This window comes from Artibeus jamaicensis, unplaced genomic scaffold (genome assembly GCF_021234435.1).
Source record: "Artibeus jamaicensis isolate MK-2021 breed Jamaican fruit bat unplaced genomic scaffold, CSHL_Jam_final scaffold_369, whole genome shotgun sequence".
NCBI classification, from domain to species: Eukaryota; Metazoa; Chordata; class Mammalia; order Chiroptera; family Phyllostomidae; genus Artibeus; species Artibeus jamaicensis.
Genome location: NW_026522042.1, coordinates 40,013,914 through 40,036,530, shown reverse-complemented (window position 1 = coordinate 40,036,530; position 22,617 = coordinate 40,013,914). Strand labels below are relative to the sequence as shown.

At 35.8% G+C, this 22,617-nt stretch overlaps 1 protein-coding gene across 10 annotated transcripts in view; it reads left to right on the top strand.

The window, feature by feature from the left end:
* The window catches only part of TRIM23 (tripartite motif containing 23), a 39,620-nt gene that overhangs the window by 14,950 nt on the left and 2,053 nt on the right, over positions 1-22,617 (top strand). For 3 of the 10 annotated variants that reach the window (XM_053657391.1, XM_053657394.1, XM_053657393.1), the window contains 7 exons: positions 254-436; positions 3,226-3,441; positions 6,988-7,122; positions 14,429-14,558; positions 15,088-15,198; positions 16,250-16,374; positions 19,025-21,268. In XM_053657391.1, the coding sequence (XP_053513366.1) occupies positions 254-436; positions 3,226-3,441; positions 6,988-7,122; positions 14,429-14,558; positions 15,088-15,198; positions 16,250-16,374; positions 19,025-19,204 (1,080 nt within the window). In that variant the 3' untranslated portion in view covers positions 19,205-21,268. Of the gene's footprint in view, positions 1-253; positions 437-3,225; positions 3,442-6,987; positions 7,123-10,867; positions 10,983-14,428; positions 14,559-15,087; positions 15,199-16,249; positions 16,375-19,024; positions 21,269-22,617 lie in introns of those variants that run through there. The other 7 variants (XR_008390118.1, XM_037150777.2, XM_037150778.2 and 4 more) reach the window with 6 other exon arrangements.

Here is a 22,617-nt window from a genome sequence, read left to right as displayed (position 1 = left end):
AAATTGTGGAGAGTCTCTTAGGTTCTTGTTTAGTGATAAATGGATTTGTAAATTTTAAATCATTCATTTGCAAGATGAATAGTTATTGGGTGAGAGCAAATTAGTGTTTTGTATGCTATGCTTTTTATAAATGTGTTATGAAGTCCACTTGTAGCTGATGCTTTTTTTGTTAATAGGAATGATTTAAGTAGTTTTTTTATATCATTAGTCAAATAATAAGAGTTCCTTTCTATAATTATGTTACATTTTGTAGCATTCAGTATTGGAACCAGAAGCTAACCAGATCCGAGCATCAATTTTAGATATGGCTCACTGTATACGGACCTTCACTGAGGAAATCTCAGATTATTCCAGAAAGTTAGTTGGAATCGTTCAGCACATTGAAGGAGGAGAACAAATAGTAGAAGATGGACTTGGAATGGCCCACACAGAACATGTATGGACTTTTAAACATTTTCTTTACCTTTTTACCCTTTTTCCTTCTTACCTTTCATCTAGTATTTATTGAGCAATTATACTGCACTAATCACTGGAAATAATTTTTATACAAAGTCTTTGTCTTTGTGGAACTTATAATCTGTCATGGAGAGAGAGTTTGAGTATGGTAACTTTATTTTGTGGGGGAAGTACAGGATGCTTTGACAACATAAGAGGGGCAATAATCTAGGTACATCAGGGAAGACTTCCCAGAATACGTAACAGCTAACCTGAAATTGGAAGGGATTTAGTTCAGGCGAAGCTTGTGGTGGGGAGTGAGTTGTTCCAGAGAGGGAAGCATATGTTAAAATGCCTGAAAGTGTGAATCGGACATATTGTAGAAACTTAACTGAGTTCACTATGGTTGAAGCTTTGAGTATTGGGTAGGGCATGACAAGAAAAGAGGTTGGAGAAGTAAGGGCCAATCGTGCAGGGTCTTATCAGCCATTTTAAAGAGTTTGGATTTTATCTTAAGGAAAGTGATGAGCCATTGAAGAATTGGCTTAAGAATAACATAGTCAGGTTTTCATTAAGAAAGGCTGCTTTTCAATGTAGAAAATGAATAGGAGTAGCAACAAGATTGGAAGCAGGAATACCTATTAGCAGTGGCTAGAGTTATCCAGTCGAGAGATATTTATGGCCAATGTTCTACTACTAGAGTAGTGAGAATGGAGAGAAGTAGATGGATCTGAGATTTTGAAGAAGTAGAATAGGTAGGTCTTAGAGATTGATTAGTAATATTGATTGGACAGCTAACTTGTAGGGTCAGGCACGATCCCTAGATTTCTACTCTGCCCAGCTGGGTGGATGGTAACAGTCATGCACTAATGGCAGAGGAGGAGGAGTTTTTGGAGGGGATAATGAGACCAAAGTGACAAATTTAATTTGGATGTTGAAGTTGTTATTTCTGTGAGGTAATCAAGGGGAAATACCCTCCAGTAAATTGAAGAGTGAGTTAGTGTGTCTCATTTTTAAGTTTGGCTGTGAAGAGGAGGAAGGAACTAAGGTGGTAGTTATAGTTGCTTTTTAAAATTGGATTGTAGCCCTGGCTGGTATGGTTCAGTGGATTGAGCACCGGCCTGCGAACCAAAGGGTCACGGGTTCGATTCCCAGTCAGGGCATGTGCCTGGGTTGCAGGCTAGGTACCTGGTGGGAGATGCTTGAGAAACAATCACACGTTGATGTTTCTCTCCCTCTCCTTCTCCCTCCCTCTCCCTCTGTTTAAAAATAAATAAGATCTTTTTTTAAAATTGAACTGTAGAGAAAAGAATCTTTTTAGCTGGGAATATAAAATACAGGGACAGACAAAAATGTAATGTTTTTTTGGTTAACCAAAAATATTTAAAGCTGAGTCATTGGTGAATAATGCTAGAACTGCTCTGTCAAATATAGTAGTCATGTAGTTATTTAAGTTTAAACCATTTAAAAATTAAATGAAATATAAAATTTAAAATTAGTTTTTTAATTTCACTAGCTGTATTTTAAGTATGTGTAGCTAGTGGCTACCATATTGGACTGCACAGATGTAGAACATGTCCATTATCACAGAAAGTTCTATTGGACATTGTTGTGCTAGAGTGGAAATATGTTGTTCATTTTTTCAGCAAATATTTATTGAACACATGCCAAGTGCCAGATACTCTTCTAGCTGAGGAGACACCATGGTGAAAGTCAAAAAACTCTCTTTTGCAGAATTTACATTCTAATATGGGGAGAGAGACAATAAGTAAAATACTTATGGCAGAAGTAAGGTGCTTTGGAGAAAAACAAGGGAAAGGGGGAATGCGCTTTTATGTGATGTATTCAGGGACACATTCCCTGAGAAGGTGACATTGAGCAAATACCTAAGGAGATGAGAGAAGGAGCCATGCCAGTGTCTGGGGAAATGCATTCCAGGCAGAGAGAAAAGCAAGTGGAAAGGGCCCTGAAGCTGGAATGTGTGTGGTGTGTGCTTAAGAAACTGTGAGGAGACTAAGTGTAGCTAGAATAGAATTATTGAGGGGTCATAGCAGGAGTTGAGTTCACAAAGGGCCTTATAGGTACTTGCTATTTCTGCCATGAATGTTCTTTCTGAAGATGTTCATGTGCTTCCTTCCTTACCTCCTTCAGGTCCTTGCTCAGAGGTCCTTTTCTCAGGGAGTGTGTCTTTGAACACTGCATATAAAGGACTTTGGCATTCACTTTGAGTGAAATGAAGAGTTTTGAGCAAAAGCATAATTACCTTTCTGACTTACCATTTTAAAAGGATCATTCTGGCTGCTAGATGGAGAATGCATTGTAGGGGGTAGGGTTAGATCTAGCAAGACCAGTTAGAAGACTCTTATAATAATCAGGTGAGAAATGGTAATGGCTTGAGTCAGGTTGATAGAGGAGGAGGTGAAGATGCATGATTAGGTTCTGTATGTATTCTGAATTCTACAGAATTTGTTGAGGAACTAGTTGTGGGGTAGGAAAGAAGTATTAAAGATGACTCCAGTTTTTTTGTCTTGAACAACCTGGTAATGGAGTTGCCACTTATAGAGGTGACTAGGTTTCAAGCGAGAGAGAATGGAGATTAGGTATTCCATTTTGCTTAAGATTGATTTAAACAGTTACATATCCAAAGACTCTGGTCTAGGGAAAGATTTAGTGTGGAGATGCAAAGTTGAGAATTTTTAAGGATATAGATGGTATTTGAATTTTCTTTATTTTACATATACAATCTTTGTTATGATTGCAGTTGTTTAAAACTTATTTTTATTTTCTTAGGTACCAGGTACTGCAGAGAATGCCCGGTCATGTGTTCGAGCTTATTTTTCTGATCTACATGAAACTCTGTGTCGTCAAGAAGAAATGGCTCTAAGTGTCGTTGATGCTCATGTTCGCGAAAAATTGATTTGGCTCAGGCAACAACAAGAAGATATGACTATTTTGTTGTCCCAGGTTTCAACAGCCTGTCTCCATTGTGAAAAAACTTTGCAGCAGGTAGGGATTTAAACATGGGAAGGACATTGTTTAAGAAGGAGGACTTATAAGGTTAATAGATAATTACTAGAGACACTCACTGATCTATTTTATTACTTTAATAAATATTTTTGTTTTTGAGAGACCCCCTTCAAAACGGAAGTTTATTTATAAAAACTGTATACTTATTCTTATATGTTTAAAATTTAGTCATCTTCAGAGTACTCTTCATTTGATGCAATACACTTACTGAGATGTTTTCCCACTGCTCAAAAATAGTTTCTGAATTTGTCAACTTTGATGCCTTTTAGTGCTTCTGCCTTTTTTTGTTTCACCTCTTCCATATGAGCAAAATATTTGCCTTTGAGGACTTTTTTCATCTGGGGAAACAAAAAAAATTCTCTTGGGGTGAGATCAGGTAAATAGGGAGGGTGGGGCATGAGGGTCATATGGGTTTTGGTCAGAAACTGCTGATCACTCAGTGTGGTGTGGGCAGGTGTGCTTGTAAATCACCCATCATGAAATGGGCAAACGTGTTGAAAGAGTCTTGGTTTTATCAAAAGCCTTTTGTTACCCAGTGTGTAGATTATGTACTTTTTAAATAAATTATGTTTAGGGCTATTCTAACAAAAATGTCAGTCTTACTCATTTCTATTATGGATTTGTGTAGGGCAGTATAAGGCTAATTGTTGCCCTAGGAATTTCTGATAAATTGCAGTCAACCTTATCATTACTGATTATTGTAAAGCTAAAGTTTTTACCATTGTGGAGTTTTTTTCTCTTAAATATCTAATTAGACTTATATCAATGTGGCTAGGCTGTAAGTACATAAGTCTTGAGCTGTTATTTAGTCCTCATCACATTAAATTGTAACAATTGATGTATATGTCATTTATTAAGTTGTCATTGAGCTTCAGTTCTAATCTTTTATTTTCTGCTTTGTGATGCTGGGACTGGAACTCTACAAACCACTTGTCTCCTTTGCCAGCTGGCTCCATGTTAGTTTAGCCTCTGCCAACAGGGACACGAAAGGCACTGGAAGGTGGAGATGGTTTCCTGTAGGTCCATTTGCTTTGCTTGGGGTCCCTGTGAATGTCATTCCTCATATGAGGAGACCGCTTTCCTCAGAGACCTGAGTGTGAGCTCCATGGGGCCTCCTGTAAGTTTCTAGCATCTCTCCTTTGTTCCCCCAAACCCTGGAGGAGGTAGCTGTTTCCATGATACCTCAGGGTTGTTTTTATCCTTTCAGTTACCTAATTAATAATTACACCTAGTTAGCAGTTCTTCATATCAAGTTCTTTCTGTTCACATAACTGGTGTGGTTTTTGTCTTTTGATCTGAACGCCAATGATACAGGATGCATATTTCCCCTAGATATTGATGGGATGCATCTTGTTTATCTTTATATTTCTAAGTTCTTTGTATCTAGATAGGAAGAAGTGAATATATACTTGTTCAGATGGGTCATGAAGCCACACAGCAAAATCAAAATGGATCATGTTCAAAATCATATTTTCTTAAAAATTTCGAAGTATTTTTTTTACCTACTTTATTGGAAAGTATGTTCATAGTTACTGAAATTTTAGAAGTTTTTAGAATTTCTAAAGTAGTTTCAAAGTAGCTGGTAATTTCAAAGTAGTGGCAAAGTAGTTTCAAAGTAAATGTAATATTATCTCACTGTGCTAATGATGAAATTGAAGTCTTCGATTCATTCTTCATGAAGACCTGTTTTGTTCTGATTTTTGGCCACAGAACCCTAACTCCTATCAATATTCTTAAAAGTTCCTGCCATAGAGATAATTGAACAGATGAATGGATGGAGCAGCACACATTTATTACAAATTTTGAGAACAGAACTTAATCATCTCTCCCCTCTAAGTTCAAGGCGTGATGCTGAATAATGAAGACATATCTGTTCATTTAGCAAATATGTATTGAGTGCCTACTATATGCTATGTACATTCTAGATCATGGGCTATATCAGTAAACAAAACAGGCAAAAACTGTGGTCTTGTGGAATTAGCATTCTAGTGAGAAGGCAAGCAATAAACCATAACCATATCTAAATAAGTAAATTATATAATATATGAAAAACTGATAAGAGCTAAGGGAAAAAGAGAAAGTGTGGAACTACAGCAAATTGCATTACTAGTAAACATCTTTGAGAGAAGATTAAGCAAAGACTCAAAGGTGAAGGAGTTAGTTCAAGCCTTATCAGGAGGAACAACACACCAGCAGAGCAAATGGTTAGAGCAAAAACCTTGGGGCAGCGTGCCTGGTGTGGTGAGGTACAGTAAAAAGAGGCTACTCTGGCTGGAATGGAGTAAGCAGAAGAGGGAGTGATAGAAGCTGAAATCATAGGCAATAGGGATTAGATGTAAAGAAAGCCTTGGGCCATTGGAAGGATGTCAGTTTTTACTGATTGAAATAAAGAAATCATGGGGTTTTGAGCACAACAATGACTTGATCTTACTTGTTAAAAGGATCACTCTGACTGATGTGTAAAAAACAGATTGAAGGAGGATAAAGATAGAAGGAAGAGGTTCAGTGGTTAGGAAGCTGTTACAGAATCCCAAAGTGAGAGATAATAGTGGCTTGGTTAGTGGTGGTTGAAATGCCATTTCAGGATATCCACTAGGACTTGTTGAAAAGTTATATACGGGGTATTAGAGAGGAGAAGACAAGAATGACCAAGGTTTTTGTTCTGAGCAACCAGAATAATGGAATTTCTGTCAACTAATATGAATATGTAACAGTGAACAAAAACCTCGCAACATCACTGCACTTGTGGAGCTTACATATTGTTGGGAGATCTCTGTCTAATGAAGAACACACTGACACATGTGTAGACTATCCGGAATACCATCTGAAGAACTGGAAAGTGTTTGACGTAGAGGAGAAGGCCTGGGATCTAGAGTGAGAGGGAGGCTTTTCACAATCTGACATATAGTCCTTTTGTCTTTTTCTTTCCTTTCTTTTTTTTAAACTAATACATATATATCTTAAATTACTTTGAAATTGTTTTTTATAGAAGTACAACATACATATAGAAATGTGTTTATTAGTGTTCAGCTGGCTGAATTTTCAGACAGGACAATATTGTATAACCAGCATTCAGATCAAGTAACAGAATATTACCAACACTTGAGAAACCCCTCAGATTTTCTTCTAGTAACAGCCTGCCTTTTCCACAAGGATAAACTACTGTCCCGACTTCTAATGCATTCTTTATTTTTTCCTGTTTGGTAATTAATATAAATGGAATCATACAGTATGAGCTCCATATGTCATTTCTTCTTATGCTCTACATTATGTTTGTAAAATTCATAGCATCATATATAATTGTGGCTCATTCTCATAATAGTATATTGTGTTACATTTGTGAATGTACCCCAGTTTATTCATTCTTCTGTTGATAGGTTCTTAAATTATTTATTAATGCCTGATTGTTTTTCTCCTACCCAAATTTACATTTAAGTTAACTTTGGATACTGGAATGTTAATGAAATGACATCTCTTTTTTCCTTATTTAACTGTTTATAAGAAATACAATCTTCTCTTTCCTAGGATGATTGTAGAGTTGTCTTGGCAAAACAAGAAATTACAAGGTTACTGGAAACATTGCAAAAACAGCAGCAGCAGTTTACAGAGGTTGCAGATCATATTCAGTTGGATGCCAGCATCCCCGTCACTTTCACAAAGGTAATAAATACACTGCACTGCATTTCAGCTTTCTCTTCTGACTAATCATTGTTGTTCACATTCCATGATAATCAGCTTGAAAAGACAACCAAGAAATTCATGAATCACAGAATTTTAAAAAATGAATTAATGTAGACTAGAAAGGGATATAAGGAATCTCCCCATACACATCACTCACTTTAACAATTAAAACTTTTCAATTTCATGCCTCCTTTCCCCATTCCCTTTTCTTTCTGCAGTCTCTCAGGTTATTTTGAAATAAATTCCAACATATTTAATCCAACACCACATCATTTCATCTATGAAATGTTTTCATGTATATTTCTAAAAGGTAAGGACTCTTTTTCTAAGTATATTTTATTGATTATGCTATTACAGTTGTCCCATTTTTTTCCTCCTCTTTATCCCCCTCTGCCCTGTGTCCCTGCCGCCCTCCAGCATTCTGCCCTCTTATCTCCTGACAAACCTAGTTCACGTCCATGGGTCATACATATAATACGTTCTTTGGCTTCTCCATTTCCTATCCTATTCTTAACCTCCCCCTGTCTATTTTGTGCCTACCTAAAGATTATGCTTCTTATTCCCGAACCTTTTCCCCCCATTCTCCCCCTCCCCACTGATAACCTTCAATGTGATCTCCATTTCTGTGATTCTGTTCCTGTTCTAGTTGTTTGCTTAGTTTGTTTTAGTTTTTGTTTTTTAGGTTCAGTTGTTGATAGCTGTGAGTTTGTTATCATAAAAATGACTGTTCATATTTTTATCTTCTTTGTCTTAGATAAGTCCCTTTAACATTTCATATAATAAGAGCTTGGTGATGATGAACTCCTTGAACTTGACCTTATCTGAGGAGCACTTTATCTGCTCTTCCATTCTAAATGATAGCTTTGCCGGGTAGAGTAATCTTGGATATAGGTCTTTGCCTTTCATGACTTGGAATACTTCTTCCCAGCCCCATTTTGCCTACAAGTTTTCTTTTGAGAAATCAGCTGATAGTCTTATGGGAGCACCTTTATAACTGTTTCCTTTTCACTTGCTGTTTTTAAGTCTCTATCCTTAACTTTAATTTTGGGTAATGTAATTATGATGTGCTATGGTGTGTGCTTCCTTGGGTCCAGCTTCTTTGGGACTCTCTGAGTTTCCTGGACTTCCTGGAATTCTACTTTCTTCACCAGGTTGGGGAAGTCTTCCTTTATTATTTGTTCAAGTAAGTTTTCAGTTTCTTGCTCTTGTTCTTTTTTTCCTGGCACCCCTATAATTTGGGTATTGGAACATTTAAAGTTGCCTCAGAGGTTCCTCAACCTCTCCTCATTTTTTTGAATTCTTGTTTCTTCATTCTGTTCTACTTGGATGTTTATTTCTTCCTTTTGTTCCAAGTTATTTATTTGAGTCCCGGTTGGTTCCTTGTATATTTTCCTTTATTTCAAGTTGTATGGTCTTCATTTCTTCCTTCATTTTGCAACCAAACTCAATAATTTCTATGAACATCTTTTTTACCTGTGTTTTGAACTCTAAATCTGATAGGTTGTCTAGCTCCTCATCGCTTAGTTCTTTTTCTGGAGTTTTGATCTGCTCTTTCATTTGGGCCATATTTCTTTGTCTCGGTGCACCTGTTACATTGTAAGGGCTGGAGCCTTAGGTATTTTCCAGGGCGGGGCAACCCACTTCATGTCGTGGTACTGTATGTGTGGGAGGGGTCAGAGAGGGGACAGTGCTTCTTGCTTGGCTCTCACCCCACTTTACCATCACTTCCCTCGCTTCCCACAAGTGGATTGTGCCCTTTCAGGTGCTGATTCCCAGGTGGGTGTTTTTATGTATGTTCTAGGATCCTGTAGGTCTCTCCAGCAGACTCTTTTGTGAGACTGGGTGTTTCCCCTGCTGCCACGATCCCCACATGTTTTTATAGCCAGAGGTTTTGAGTCTTTAGTTTTCTGTGCTGAAACCCTTGATTTTGAGGTCTGTCTTGCTCCCCGGTTGTTCCTCCCGGTTTATCTGTGCAAACGTGGGACCCCCTCCCTGGTCCACCACCTTCGGGCAAGTCCTCTCTGCCCTGGCACGCCCATCTCCGCCCTTCCTACCCATCTGGATGAATGTTTCTTTAACTCCTTGGTTGTCAGACTTCCATGCAGTTTGATTTTTGGCAATTCTGGTTGTTTTTGTTTCTGAATTGGTTGATACCCTTCTTTTGGTTGTGTAAGGAAGTGAAGTGTTTCTACCTACATCTCCATGGTGGCCAGAACTCTGGTAAGGACTCTTTTTAAAAACAAAATACTGTTATCAAACCAAAAAAATTTAACAATAAATCTCTAATACTATCCATTATCCAGTTAGTATTCAGATTTCCCAGATTGTTAAAAATTGTTTTAATTCCTCTTATTTTTTATATAGAATCCAAGCAAGGCCTGTGCTTGTTTTATATATTTTAATCTGTTTAAAGCAGATTCCCCTAACTTACAAAGGTTAATGTGTTCCATTTTGCTTTCTATTTTTAAAGATTAAAAAAATTTAATATGCCCTGACTGGTGTAGCTCAGTGGATTGAGTGCAGGCCTACAAACCAAACAACCGCAGTTCGATTCCCAGTCAGAGCACATGCCTGGGTTGCAGGCCAGTACCCAGTGGGGGATGTACAAGAGGCAACCATGCATCGATATTTCTCTCCCTCTCTCCTTCCTTTCCCCTCTAAAGATAAATAAATAAAATCTTAAAATTTTTTTAATATTGTTTTATAATTATGTGAAACGTTTACATGGTCCAAAGTCAAATCTACAAAGCAAGGTTCATTTGGGGCAGTCTAGTCTCTTCCCAACCCCGTACTCTTTTCCTTCCTTCCCTGTAGAAAACCATTAAGAATTTCTTCTTAATTTTATTAATTATTTAAAAAATAGAAAGAGAAGTATTTTCGTATATTTATCTGTACCCTGCATTTAAAGGTAAAATACCTTACATGTTTCTTCACTTTGTCTTTTTCGCTTCAATGTGTATCCTGGAGAGCACTCCGTAACAGTACACAGCGGCATTTTCTCTTCCTCTTTATAGCTGCAAGATACACTATTGTGAGGATGGACCACATTTTTTTATTGTGGCAAAAGGCACATAATATAAAATTTATCATCCCTAACCATTTTTAAGTGTACGCTTTGATATTGTTAAGTAAATTCACTTTGTGTGAAACAAATCTCCAGAAGTTTTTCATTTTGCAAAAGTGAAACTCTGTACCTTATGAATAGTAACTTTTCCCCCAACCTTACCAGCTCCTGGCAACTTTCTGTTTCTTTGAATTTGGCTACTGTAAATACTTCATGTAAGTGGAATCATATAGTATTTACCTTTTTGTGACTGAATTACTTCATTTAGCACAATGTCGTCAAAGTTTATGTCCTAGAATGTGACAGAATTGTTTGCATATACCACATTTTGTTTATCCAGTCATTCATTGAAGGGCATTAGGATTTCTTACACCTCTTAGCTGTTGTGAGTAGTGCTGCTGTGAGCATGGGTGTGCAGATATCTCTCTGAGATCTTGCTTTCAGTTTTTTTGGATGTATATCCAGGAGCTTACTGGATGATATTATAGTTTAATTTTTAATTTTCTAAGAAAATGCCATACTATTTTTCATAGTGGTTGCACTATATTATAATGCCACGAGCAAAACACAGGGTTCTAATTTCTCTATATTTTTACCAATGCTTGTTTTGGTTTTTTGTTTTGTTTTGTTTTTGTTTTTTAACAGTAGCCATCCTAATGGGTATGAGGTGATATTTCCTTGTGATTTTGGTCTGTATTTCTCTGATGACTAGTGATACTGAGCATCTACTCATATGATTTTTGGCCATCTGATATACTCTTTGGAGGCATTTTGTGTAAGTCTTTTACTATTTTTTAACCAAGTAATTTGATTTTTTTGTTGTTGAGTTGTAGAAATTCTCTATGTATTCTGTATATGAATCTATTATCAAGATACATGATTTGCAGATATTTTCTCCCACTACCTAGGTTGCTTCACTCTGTTGACTGGGTTCTTTGATTCATAAAAGCTTGTAGGATCGATAGAGTCCCATTTGTCTATTTTTGCTTTTGCTGACTGCACTTTTGGTGTCCTATTGCGGAAATCATTGCCAGATCCAATGTCATTAAGCTTTTCCCCTATGTTTTCTTTTAGGAGTTTAACAGTTTTAGGTCTTATGTTTAGGGCTTTAATCCACATATTTATAAGCCAATTACCATTTATAATAATTGTATCTTCTTTGTAAATTTACCCTTTCCCAGTTATATAATGACATTCTTTCTCTTATAATGGTTTCTGACTTAAAGTCTACTTTGCCTGGTGGAATAGCCATCCCTGCTCGTTTAGGTATGATTTGCATAGAATATCTTTTTCTTGTTAGGTATAGAATGAGTCAGTTCAACTTGAAAGACCTCTTTAACATTTCTTTTAGAGCAGATTTAATAGTTATGGCTCCCTCACCTTTTGCTTTTGTAAATTTATTGATTTTAGAAGAAGAGAGAGGGGAAGGGAAGAGAAGAGGAGATAAGGAAGGGGAGGACAGGGGCAGGGAGGCAAGGAGAGGAGAGCAGAGGAACACTGATTTCTTGTTCCATTTATTTTATTCATGTATAGGTTGATTTTTGTATGTGCCCTGACTGGGGATTGAACTCACAACCTTGGCATACCGGGATGATGCTCTAACCAGCTGAGCTACCCGGCCAGGGCTGGGAAAGGACAGTTTTGCCATACATAGCATTTCATGGTAAATATTTTTTCCAATTAATATTTTATTTTTAAATTATAGTTTACATTCAATATTATTATGTATTTGTTTCAGATGTGCAGCACACTAGTTAGAAAATTGTGTACTTGTGTACCCACCCACCTGGCCCCATACATATTTATCTACACTGTAATCTACATCTCCGTGACTATTCTATAACTACTTTTGTGCTGCTTAATCCCTTCACGTTTTTCACCTGGTCCCCTAACCTCCCTCCTTGCTAACAACTGTCCGTCTATTCTGATAGTTTTTACTCCTTTCAGCTCATTGAATATATATATATATATATATCCTCCCTCTCTTTTCTGGCCTGCAAACTTTCTGCTGACAAATCAGCTGATAATCTAATGGAAGCTCCCTTTTCTGGGATGAGACACTTTTCTCTTGATGCTTTTAAGATCCTCTCTTTGTCTTTGACTTTTGGCAGTTTGATTATAATGCGTCTCAGTATGGGGCTGTTTGGGTTTTTCCTAGTTAGAATGCATTGATTTAGAATTTTTATGTCCATTTCCCACTTCATATTGGGAAGTTTTTAGTCATTACTTCTCCAGGTACGCTCTCTCTGTGCCTTTTCTTTCTCCTCTTTCTGGGACTCATAATGTACATATTGGTCTCCTTGTTAGTGTCACATACATCCTTTAGGGCTTCTTCACTCATTTTTCTTTTTTTCTTCTCTGACTTGATGATTTCAAATGACTTATCTTTGAGTTTGGTGATTCTCTCTTCTGCCTGTTGAAGTCTGTTATTGAAACTCTCTAGTGAACTTTTTCAGTGCAGTTGCTATATTTTCAGCTCCAGAGTGCTAGTTATTTCTTGAAATTTCTCTGTTGGTATTCTCATTTTGTCCACTCTTTATTTCTTTTACTTGTCTCTGTTTCTTTTACCTTAATGAGTATCTCTCTCAAAGGTATTTTAAATTCTTTGGCAATTCATAGATATGAATTTTTTTCATGGTCAGTTTTTAGAATTTAATTTTGTGCTTTGATTAGGTCAAGTTTTCCTATTTCTTTTATGCCTTGTCATATTTTGTTGAGATTTGGGCATTTGAACAAACAATCACCTCTCCGAATCTTTATGAACTATCTTAGAGCCTGAGAAGACCTTTACCAGTCAGCCCTGCAAGAGATTCTAGACTTCTCAAGTCTTTTCTGGGAATATATCTTTTCTTGACTTGTCTCAAATTCTCTAATCAGTTTGCCCCTACATTTTCTCAGAAGCCAGTAATATCTTACTCTCCCTGTGCAATGGCAGCTCCAGTGTGCCATGACCTTGCCTCTGTTTCCACTGGCTTTCAAATTATGCTGCTGAGATAGTTACTGGTCTCTATCTAAGGCAGCCCCCAGATAAGCCAGAACATGGGATGCTCAATAAATTCTTATGTTTCTTTCCTGGTAGGGAGTTCTCTTCCTACTTGCATTGTACTCTCCTAGGTTGGGCAGGGGCATAAATGGGTGTGCAGAATTCTGTGAATTCTTCTACCATTTTTGTTGGAATCCCTTCTTGGTTTTACGTTGGCCTGGGTGTTTTAGCTTTACAACTGGTCTTTAGAGTTCTCACAAAGATATTCTGGTCCATAGATTGTTTTATTTCTGAGTCTTAGAACTATACTGAAGTGTATATTTGGGAGAGAATGAGAACATGCAGATGAGAGGGAACATCCTCTTTGGACGATTTTGTATCATAAAAGAAAAGAGTGCTAAAACAAGGAGGCAAAACAATGAGTACTGACACTTAAATGGTACTTATCACATTCCAGGAGCTGTTGTAAGGACGTGTGCATGTATTAAAAAAATAATCCATGCAAAAGTTGTATACGTTTGGTACTATTTTAATACTTCATTTACAGATGAAGGAAGTGAGGCACAGGGGTCGTGCAGCTAGTAATATATACAAGAATGTTCATTGCAAATGTGTTCATTGCTCATTCTCTATAATATACGAAATATACAGATGACCTAACATCTGTAATTTGGGGATTCATTAATTGTGGTTCTTGGGATATAATGAAGCAATTGAAAGAAAAACGTAGGTGTTTATGTTTTGAAATGAAAGGATTCCATAATATACTGTTGATTATAAAAGCTAGTTGCAATATATGTTCTTTAAATTTAGCTTTTTTAAAAGTATATTTATTTTGTTTGTATATATCAACCAATATGTGCATAGGAAAATGGAGGGATATACATGAAATTGTTGGCTGGACATTTCTGGGAAGTGAGCAGCAATTTTCATTTTCAATTAATATATTTAGCACAGCATAAAAATCTCGAGTAAGTAAGTGGATATCTATTTTTATTTATACAAAAACAAAGTAGTCAGTTTTACTAAGGGATTTAGCAATAAGGAGTGATTTTTCTCGCTTGAGATCAGATTCAAGGTATTTTAGGGAATACAACTCAGATTTCTCAGATTTCAATGAGTTGAGCAATGAGTAGGAGGAATAATTAACAATGCCATTTTGTAAATAAAAGTATAAATCTTAATGTTTTCTAACTTCGTATCAAAATTAAAAGATTGAAAATTTTTTAAAATTATAGGACAATAGAGTTCACATTGGACCAAAAATGGAAATTCGAGTTGTTACATTAGGATTAGATGGCGCTGGAAAAACTACTATTTTATTTAAGTTAAAACAGGATGAGTTTATGCAGCCTATTCCAACAATTGGTGAGTATGAGTATTGCTTTTTACCTTAATGGACCTTTTATTAACAAACCCTAGTTTACACCCGAGTTTTTGGGATCTTATTTTATGCCAGTTTGGCATGGAGATGGACTTTTTTCTGGCTCTAAGACATTCCAAAGGAAAAAAGCGATATTCGGTGGCTTTGGAAATGCAGTGTGGATGGTAGGATACCAATAGGGAACAGAGTATTGGTGGGACAGTTGAAAAGGAATGAAGAATTAGTGCCCCTGGCTGAGGACCACAAGTGAGGGGGTGATAGTGGTACAGAATTGGCGAGTACTTGAGTTTCAAGGTCTTATGGACTCTGGTGAAGCTTTAGAGGGCTAAACACCTGCTAAAGGCATGCATTTCCCATGAAGGGTTCTCAGGAGTGGAGTTGTGGGGCAGCAGTAGATATTGCTGTTTGAAGGTAATTTATAAGTCACAGTTCTAAATGGGGTCTATTGCCTTGTATCTGGTGTATCACTCATTGTCATAAGTTCAGTATTAAACTAATTATTTTTTAAAACAGGTTTTAATGTGGAAACTGTAGAATATAAAAACCTAAAGTTCACTATTTGGGATGTAGGTGGAAAACACAAATTAAGACCATTGTGGAAACATTATTACTTCAATACTCAAGGTAAGAGGGGGAAAATGATATCTTAATTGTTTAGATTTTTAGGATGCCAATTTTCAGTATATTTATTTAATAAAGCTGGTAATTTAAGCCTTGATTAAATAATGACTGTACCTTTAAATATTGGCAGTCAACCCCACATTTGAAAAAATGAAGGTGGAAGGATTGGGATATGTACTTTGGTATATTGCATGAAGAATTATAATTATAGCATGAAACAATAGTTAGCTTAGGTATGTGGGCAGTTAAGAGTACTTACCTCTTACTGCTCTTAGCAGTTAAAGTGTATTGTTAGAGTCATGAGTATGATTGCTCACAGTACTGTGGAGTATAGCAGAATTCGTGGTGTGTAAGTTCTGCTGCTCAATTCAATATTTATCCCATTGTGATATCTAGTAGCTCCATTTCCATTCACAGTTGTTGTCTGCAGAAAAACCTACAGTGGTTTGCTTTTGACCAAACTGTGTTACTTCACATGTATTACACCTGGCATTTGTTCTCATTTTGGCCCCAGCATGCCCCCGTACCCCCAACACGAAGCTTATGTTTATGCCACCTGTTCCACATGTTGTCCTGCTTTCTCTCTGGGGCTTTTGATACTGAGTTTAGTATGAGACAGTGCTTAATAGGGAAAAAATGGAATTTTGATCATAAGGAAAGTCATTTTGGAATGATACAATGGTGATTTATTTATTTTTAAAGAACTGTCTTTTGGTAAAAGAAGTAGTAATCAAAGAACAGGTAGCCTCAGTAAGTAGATCATGATAGGTACATTTTCATTCATTAAGAGATAATATCAATTGATATACACAGCAATTCATGTTGGGTAGAGCAGGTGTAAATCTTCTTATAGATAAGGAAATGAAAGCTGAAAAGTTCCGTGATGTATTTGAGATCATATTGTTAATTATTGCACCTATAGTAATAGGCAGCCTTTCTGTAAAAACAGCAATAGTTGACTACCCATAAGATCATAATGGGAGTACAAAAATAGTTTTTCCATTTACTGAAATAATAGGTAACTGACTGAATTTTTTTGTTGTTTTGTTGGTAGCTGTTGTGTTTGTTGTCGATAGCAGTCATAGAGACAGAGTTAATGAAGCACACAGTGAACTTGCAAAGTTGTTAACAGAAAAGGAACTCCGAGATGCTTTGCTTCTGATTTTTGCTAACAAACAGGTAACACATTTTTATTTTAGAATGCTTATTTTAGTAGTCTTGTGCTGCATTTCACATCATAAAGTGGTTAGAAAGATTTTAAAAAATAATTAGATATTTGTGAAGTTGCTGATATATATTCTGAGTACAGTCTGTGTGGAAAGTGCTGTGCTTTGTACCTTGGAGTATTGAAAAAGAAATAAGGTCATTGATGCTCTCTGGAAACGCCAGTGTAAGTAAGTAAACATGTAAGTGAATATATGTGAGATTCTAATACAGAGAAAATTGGTAAGTAACTTCAATAACTTTACAAATTGGTATGGCAAATCGGAGAGAGAATAGTTCTAAAGGTGACATCTTGTAAGGTTTATAAAAAGTAGGATTCGTGTTGAAATTATGGATGAGACTTTGAGTCAGTATATGAAGGAAAAAACATTGTAGGCAGAGAAAATAAAAGTATATTTAGGGAGCATGAAATGAACCTATAGGTGAGGAGCAGGGAGAGGATGAAGAAATCTAGAGTAACAAGTGCGGCCACACTGTGAAGGCCTGACTGTCCCAGACTGAGAAATTTAAGTTTTACTCTATGAGCAAAGGAGAACCATCTAAAGGTTTCTGGACTAGTTTAAGATCACGTCAGTGTTTTAAGACTGCAGTCTGGGGGGTAGGATGTAGAATTACTCAGGGCAAGGGACTAGAGACAGGAAGATGCAGTAAATTGCTGCAGCAGTTCAACTGAGAGGTAACAAGATCCCTGTTAGAGGAATAGATAGGTGGAAGCAGACTGAATATGTTTAATAATGGTAGATTTGTTAGAATTTGGTGACCAAATGGGAAGGATGAAGGACAGGAATAGTGGAAGATTTGTAGACCTTGAGCCTAAGTTTCTAGGAGGACGAAATGGTTTAATGGGTATAGCCACTCACATGTCATAGGAGGAGTAGGATGAGAAATGTAGGATTTTCTCCTTAATTAAAAAAAGGCCCCCCAAAAGCTGATATGCTTTGCTGTACTTATGATTAAAGACATACAAATAAGAATAAGAACAGTGAAATACCATTTTCCAACTATCATAATGTGAAAGACATTATGTCTTTGACTGTGATGTGGTTATTAAACTGAGACATCTTTCTTAAAGAGCAATATGGCAATACTTGTCAAAGCTTTTACCCTGAAATTCCACCTCTAATAATATATCCTACAAGCAAATATCCTAAGGTCATCCTACAGATACTTTTGCAAATGTGCAAGTTCTATCCAGGAGGTATCTAGCCATGTAATATCAAAAATAGACACATTTATTGAAAAAGATAAAAGAAACATTGTACACAGGATAATGACACCTCAGTCCCCTTCAAAGCAGGCACCTTGGGACCTCACATAGCTCTCCCAGTTGCCATCAACTGCCCTGTCATCTTTTTCTGAATCTCATTGATGGTCTGAAATCTCTTTCCTTTCAAAGGTGATTTTAGTTTTGTTTTGTTTTTTTTAATTTTTATTTAATTATTTTTCAAGTACATTTTTTTGTCTATTTCTCCCATCTGTGATTTTAGTTATAGGAAAAGCCAGGAATTGCAGGGCACCAAATCTAGGCTGTAGGGGGGCTGAGTCACCTGGGTGATTTGATGTTTCACCAAAAAACTGCACGAGACATCATTCATTAGCAGGCGTGTTGTAGTGATGAAAGGTGCCAATCACCAGTTGCCCATAGCTGTGGCCTTCTAAATCATCTGAATAGTTTCCACTTAGGAATGTTCAAGGTTAATGCAAAATTTGATGCATATTTGTTGCTCTACTCGCTCACTCATTTTGAGTGTGATGGCCACACAGTACACAAGTTCACCCGATGGCGTCTACTGTCCCCACTGACTAGTACAGTGAAGTCATCATTGTTCACACATGTGCATTCCAGCCCACTGTCCTTGGCTGTCAGGTTACATGGATGTCACACAAACTGTTCTCTATATTAAAAATGGCTACAATTTTTCCCAACCTCATATCTCTGTAAAAATATGTATGTATATGTATTTATAACAGCACATAAGCACACTTAATCTGAATATCCAATATAGGACTGGCAGAAAATTTTGTTGCACTTATACAATGGAATGCAGTTCAGTTGTTAAAAATAATGCAGACAATCTGTTTATCCTGATAGTGGGAAGTTATGTATAGTCAACATGTGTGTTAAGTAAAAACCAAAAAAATGAGCATATTCCTATTTGTGCATGGAAATATTCTGGAAAAATATGGAAGAGCTTTTTACTGATGGTTGCTTCTGGGAAGTAGGGGTGGTCAGAATAGTACTAGTCTAATAAACTTCATTTTATAAACCCTACTTATAAGCTCTTTTAAAATTATGTACACATTAGCTTTTTTTAAATTGATGCATCATAATGACTCAGGCAGTATTTTTCATTCAGGCTTCATGGCTTTTATTGATTTCATTGTAAGGCTGTTCTTACAAACATGTATGTGATTTTAATAAAAGCTCTACTTTTTAATAGTCTTGTTAATTTCAGAATAATTACTGAAAGGTGAATCTAAGTTTTTAGATTAAGCTTTGGTTAGAATAGTGGTAGTACAATTCTCTGTAAGTGGTAATAATTAGAAAAATGATAGTATTGATGGACTGAGTTTTTAAAAATTCTCATGTGTATGTATCTTTCAGGATGTTGCTGGAGCTCTTTCGATAGAAGAAATCACTGAACTTCTCAGTCTTCATAAACTGTGCTGTGGCCGCAGCTGGTATATCCAGGGCTGTGATGCGCGAAGTGGTATGGGACTCTATGAAGGGTTGGACTGGCTCTCACGGCAACTTGTGGCTGCTGGAGTATTGGATGTTGCTTGATTATATATGCAACAGCTGTTCCAAGTTTTGTGGTTATTTTGCACATAATACATTGTAAGAAATTCTACATCTCAAGATAGTTAATTTAGAATACGTATATAAAAGGAATATTGGATTGGGAGATCAGCACAATATTGCTTTTAAAAATATTATTCTGTAGCAAACTTAAATATCTGAATAGATTAAATTGGGTTAAAAAGGGTTTCCTTGAGTATACATTTTTTTAAATGTGCATTTGTTATTTGAGTTTTTCAGATTATACGTGACCCATATATTGGGAAAGAAAGTTACAGAGAAGGGTAAGTGAAGGTTTGTTCTTATTGCCAGCTGAGTGCCTAATGTGAAGCAATGAAGCATAACTTGACTTTTCACTGAATTTTGGCAGGTTTAGTAGTAAGAATGTCAATGACTTAAAGAGAATCCACAAATTGCATCTTTGAGTAATAGATTACTTTTCTCTTTAGTATAACAGAATACCTTTAATATTAAGACTACAAGCTATAGAAAATTAATATTTTATAGTTTTATTAAAACTTTCTCCTAAAGCATTTTGTATAAAAATCCAGAGTCAGAATGAAATGTTGCTTAGCTAAGTCTGACTGTCAAATTAGTACTAACCTGAGGAATTAATAATAAAATTGTGAAAGTCACTTATGTTCTAGTTGATCTTCACTTATGAAAGACCCACCCATTTGCAGGGCTGAACCTGGATGTATTCCTAGGTCAGAGTTCTAAATTGGTTTTTCTACTATTTCAGCATACTCGAAGTATTACTTAGTGTTTATTTTTGAAATAATATTGTATCCGTAGTGAAAATCACTATACATAAAAGGTATTAAAAAACCAGGGTTGCCTTTACATAAAAGAGAGACATCTTAAGTAGAAAGCTACCTTTACCTTAAGAGAAGTCATTTAAACAATGGGGAATGATTTCCCAAAATAAGGGCATTTATCTTGAGAGTAAAACATGATCAAGGCTCTTTGTGACAAGGCCTTACAAGTTATTTAAGGGAAAAAGCATGTCCAAGGAAGGAAAAGAAGAAATGTTGAAAAAATTTACACTTATTTTGTAGTATTTATGAGTGAAAGTTTAAAAATTTTGTGCTTTCAGTGTTTTTCATTTTTTAAGGATATTCCCTTACTATGGCAGTACAGTTTATTAAACATAGCTAGATTGGATTTCATGGTTTTTAAAAAAATACTTTTTATATTTTAGGATGAAGTTGAATCATAAATCTTAGTTGAACTACTGTGAGGACACTGATGTCTAATGACAAGATGTGACTTGGTGATACTATTTTGGTTCACTGTCTTCAAATATATTTTTAGTTTAAATACTTTCAGAAAACAAAGCATTACAAAAAAGTCCATCAGTGTTATGGGCAATGTGTAAATAAATTATACTGTCCTTTATTTTTCAAGTAAAAGGTCATGCTATTGCAAGTGTAGTTTGTGCATATAAGTAATATTTCTGAATTAAATTATTTAATATTGGACTGATTGCAATAACTGTGAAAAACGTAGGTATTACATTTGCCTGTGAGCCCTTGAACTGTTTTCTTTACTAGGTAACTGAAAGAAAAATGTCTAACACTAATATGTAAACTTGCTTTTCTTGTAAATTATTAAGCGTATTTCACCAATTTTGTTAAACTTTGTAATTCACCTTCTTAGCATATTACTAGACACAATTTAAAAAATGTGCTTAGATCTGATTATATATAATGTATATAATAGTGGTGTTTCTGTGTAATTTCTTTTTAAGAAATATTTTTCTTAGGCTGTTACTAGTATTTGTGGTTGTACTATTTCACTAATGATTAGTTAAGACTGTGCTTGTTCCCTCTGGGAAATACCAAATTTAAGAATGAGAGAGACATTAAGTACAGTCTGTTAGGATTTGATTCCTAGCTTTGAATTTCTGTATTAGGCCTACATATTACTTATGAGTTTTATAAAGCAAGTTTTTCATGTATAGCCCAGGTCTGTAAATCTGGAATGCTTTACAATCACGAGACTACACATATGATCAGCAGACAGCAATAAAATTTTAAAATCCTTTTATAGATGTCCTATCATTATTCTAAAAATCCTGTTTATTGAACCTTTTATCTTGAACTAGTAGTAATGCTAGTAACCAATTTTAAGTCATTTTTGTGCTGTGATTAAGAGAAATAAAATATGGTAGGGACCCACATGTCAAATTTGAAACGTAGTTTAATATTAAAGACTTAGAAGAAACTTATTCTGTATTTGTAGTGTCTGTCACATTTAAATGAGTAATACAACCCCATTGTTTTTGAAAAGAGCTAGAATTTTGCACTGAGCCAAGTCTGTTACTTTTTTAAATTTTAAAACTAACCTTGTTTCATTTGAAAACACAGCATATTTTTAATTTGTAATTTTTAGAAAGAGGGGAAAGGGGAGGGATGGAGGGAGTTGCCTTTTACACCCCTCAGCCCAGACGTGTGCCTTGACAGGACCAGCAACGTTTCAGTCTGTGGGACGATGCCCAGCCCACTGAGCGACACCAATTAGAATGCAGGAACACAGCATTGTAATGGTTTTAGAAAATGGCTCAGAAAACTTAGCTGTAGCCTTTGCACTAAAATTGCTAAAAGAAAGACTTTTTATGTAACATTGAGCTACTTCTCAATTTGCAAAGTAGGAACAGGGAAGAAGAAAACTTACTTGAATAAATGAAGAAGACTAATGTTTCTTGCTAATAATTGAAAACATACTTTCAAAAAGATATCTGGCAATTTATGTGTTTGGGTCTCCTGATAAACATGTGACATAGAATGGAAAAATTCATTAATCCAAAATGATTTTTCATTCAAAGCAAAATCGTATTTGAGGGAAATGAGGAATCACCTCCACTTGGTGGCAGTATTACCAAAAATTTAGGTTTAGTCTTTTAGGAATGAATACATTGCTAGGTAGAGAAGTTTAACCACCTAAAATTAGGAAGGAAAGGTAAATGACACAGTGAAAAGTCATTTTATGTCCATGTTCAAGTTCTACTTTTTAAGATGAAAACAGTTTTAACAGCACAATTTGTTAAAACTGTGCTGTTAAACACATAAAAGTTTGTTTCTTCTAACACAAAAGTTTGGGGTACAAAATGAATAAAGGAAATAATCCTACTGACCAACTGAAGGAGAAGTGTAAGCTAAGATTTAAAGTGTAAGAATGAAGTCTTTAAACAGGTCTGTTGAACATGTTTCTCCTATGAAGTTCTTGAAGAAATCTGTCTGGAAATTGGAAGCAGTAGTTCTGAACAGTTAGGAAGTTAGAGTAAGTGAAGAAGAGAAAAATCAATACAAGACTTTGGACTCATTGTTTTACTTCTACAACTTCTACTGATCTCTCATTAGATACTAAAAATTTGTACTCCATATATATTTTTGATA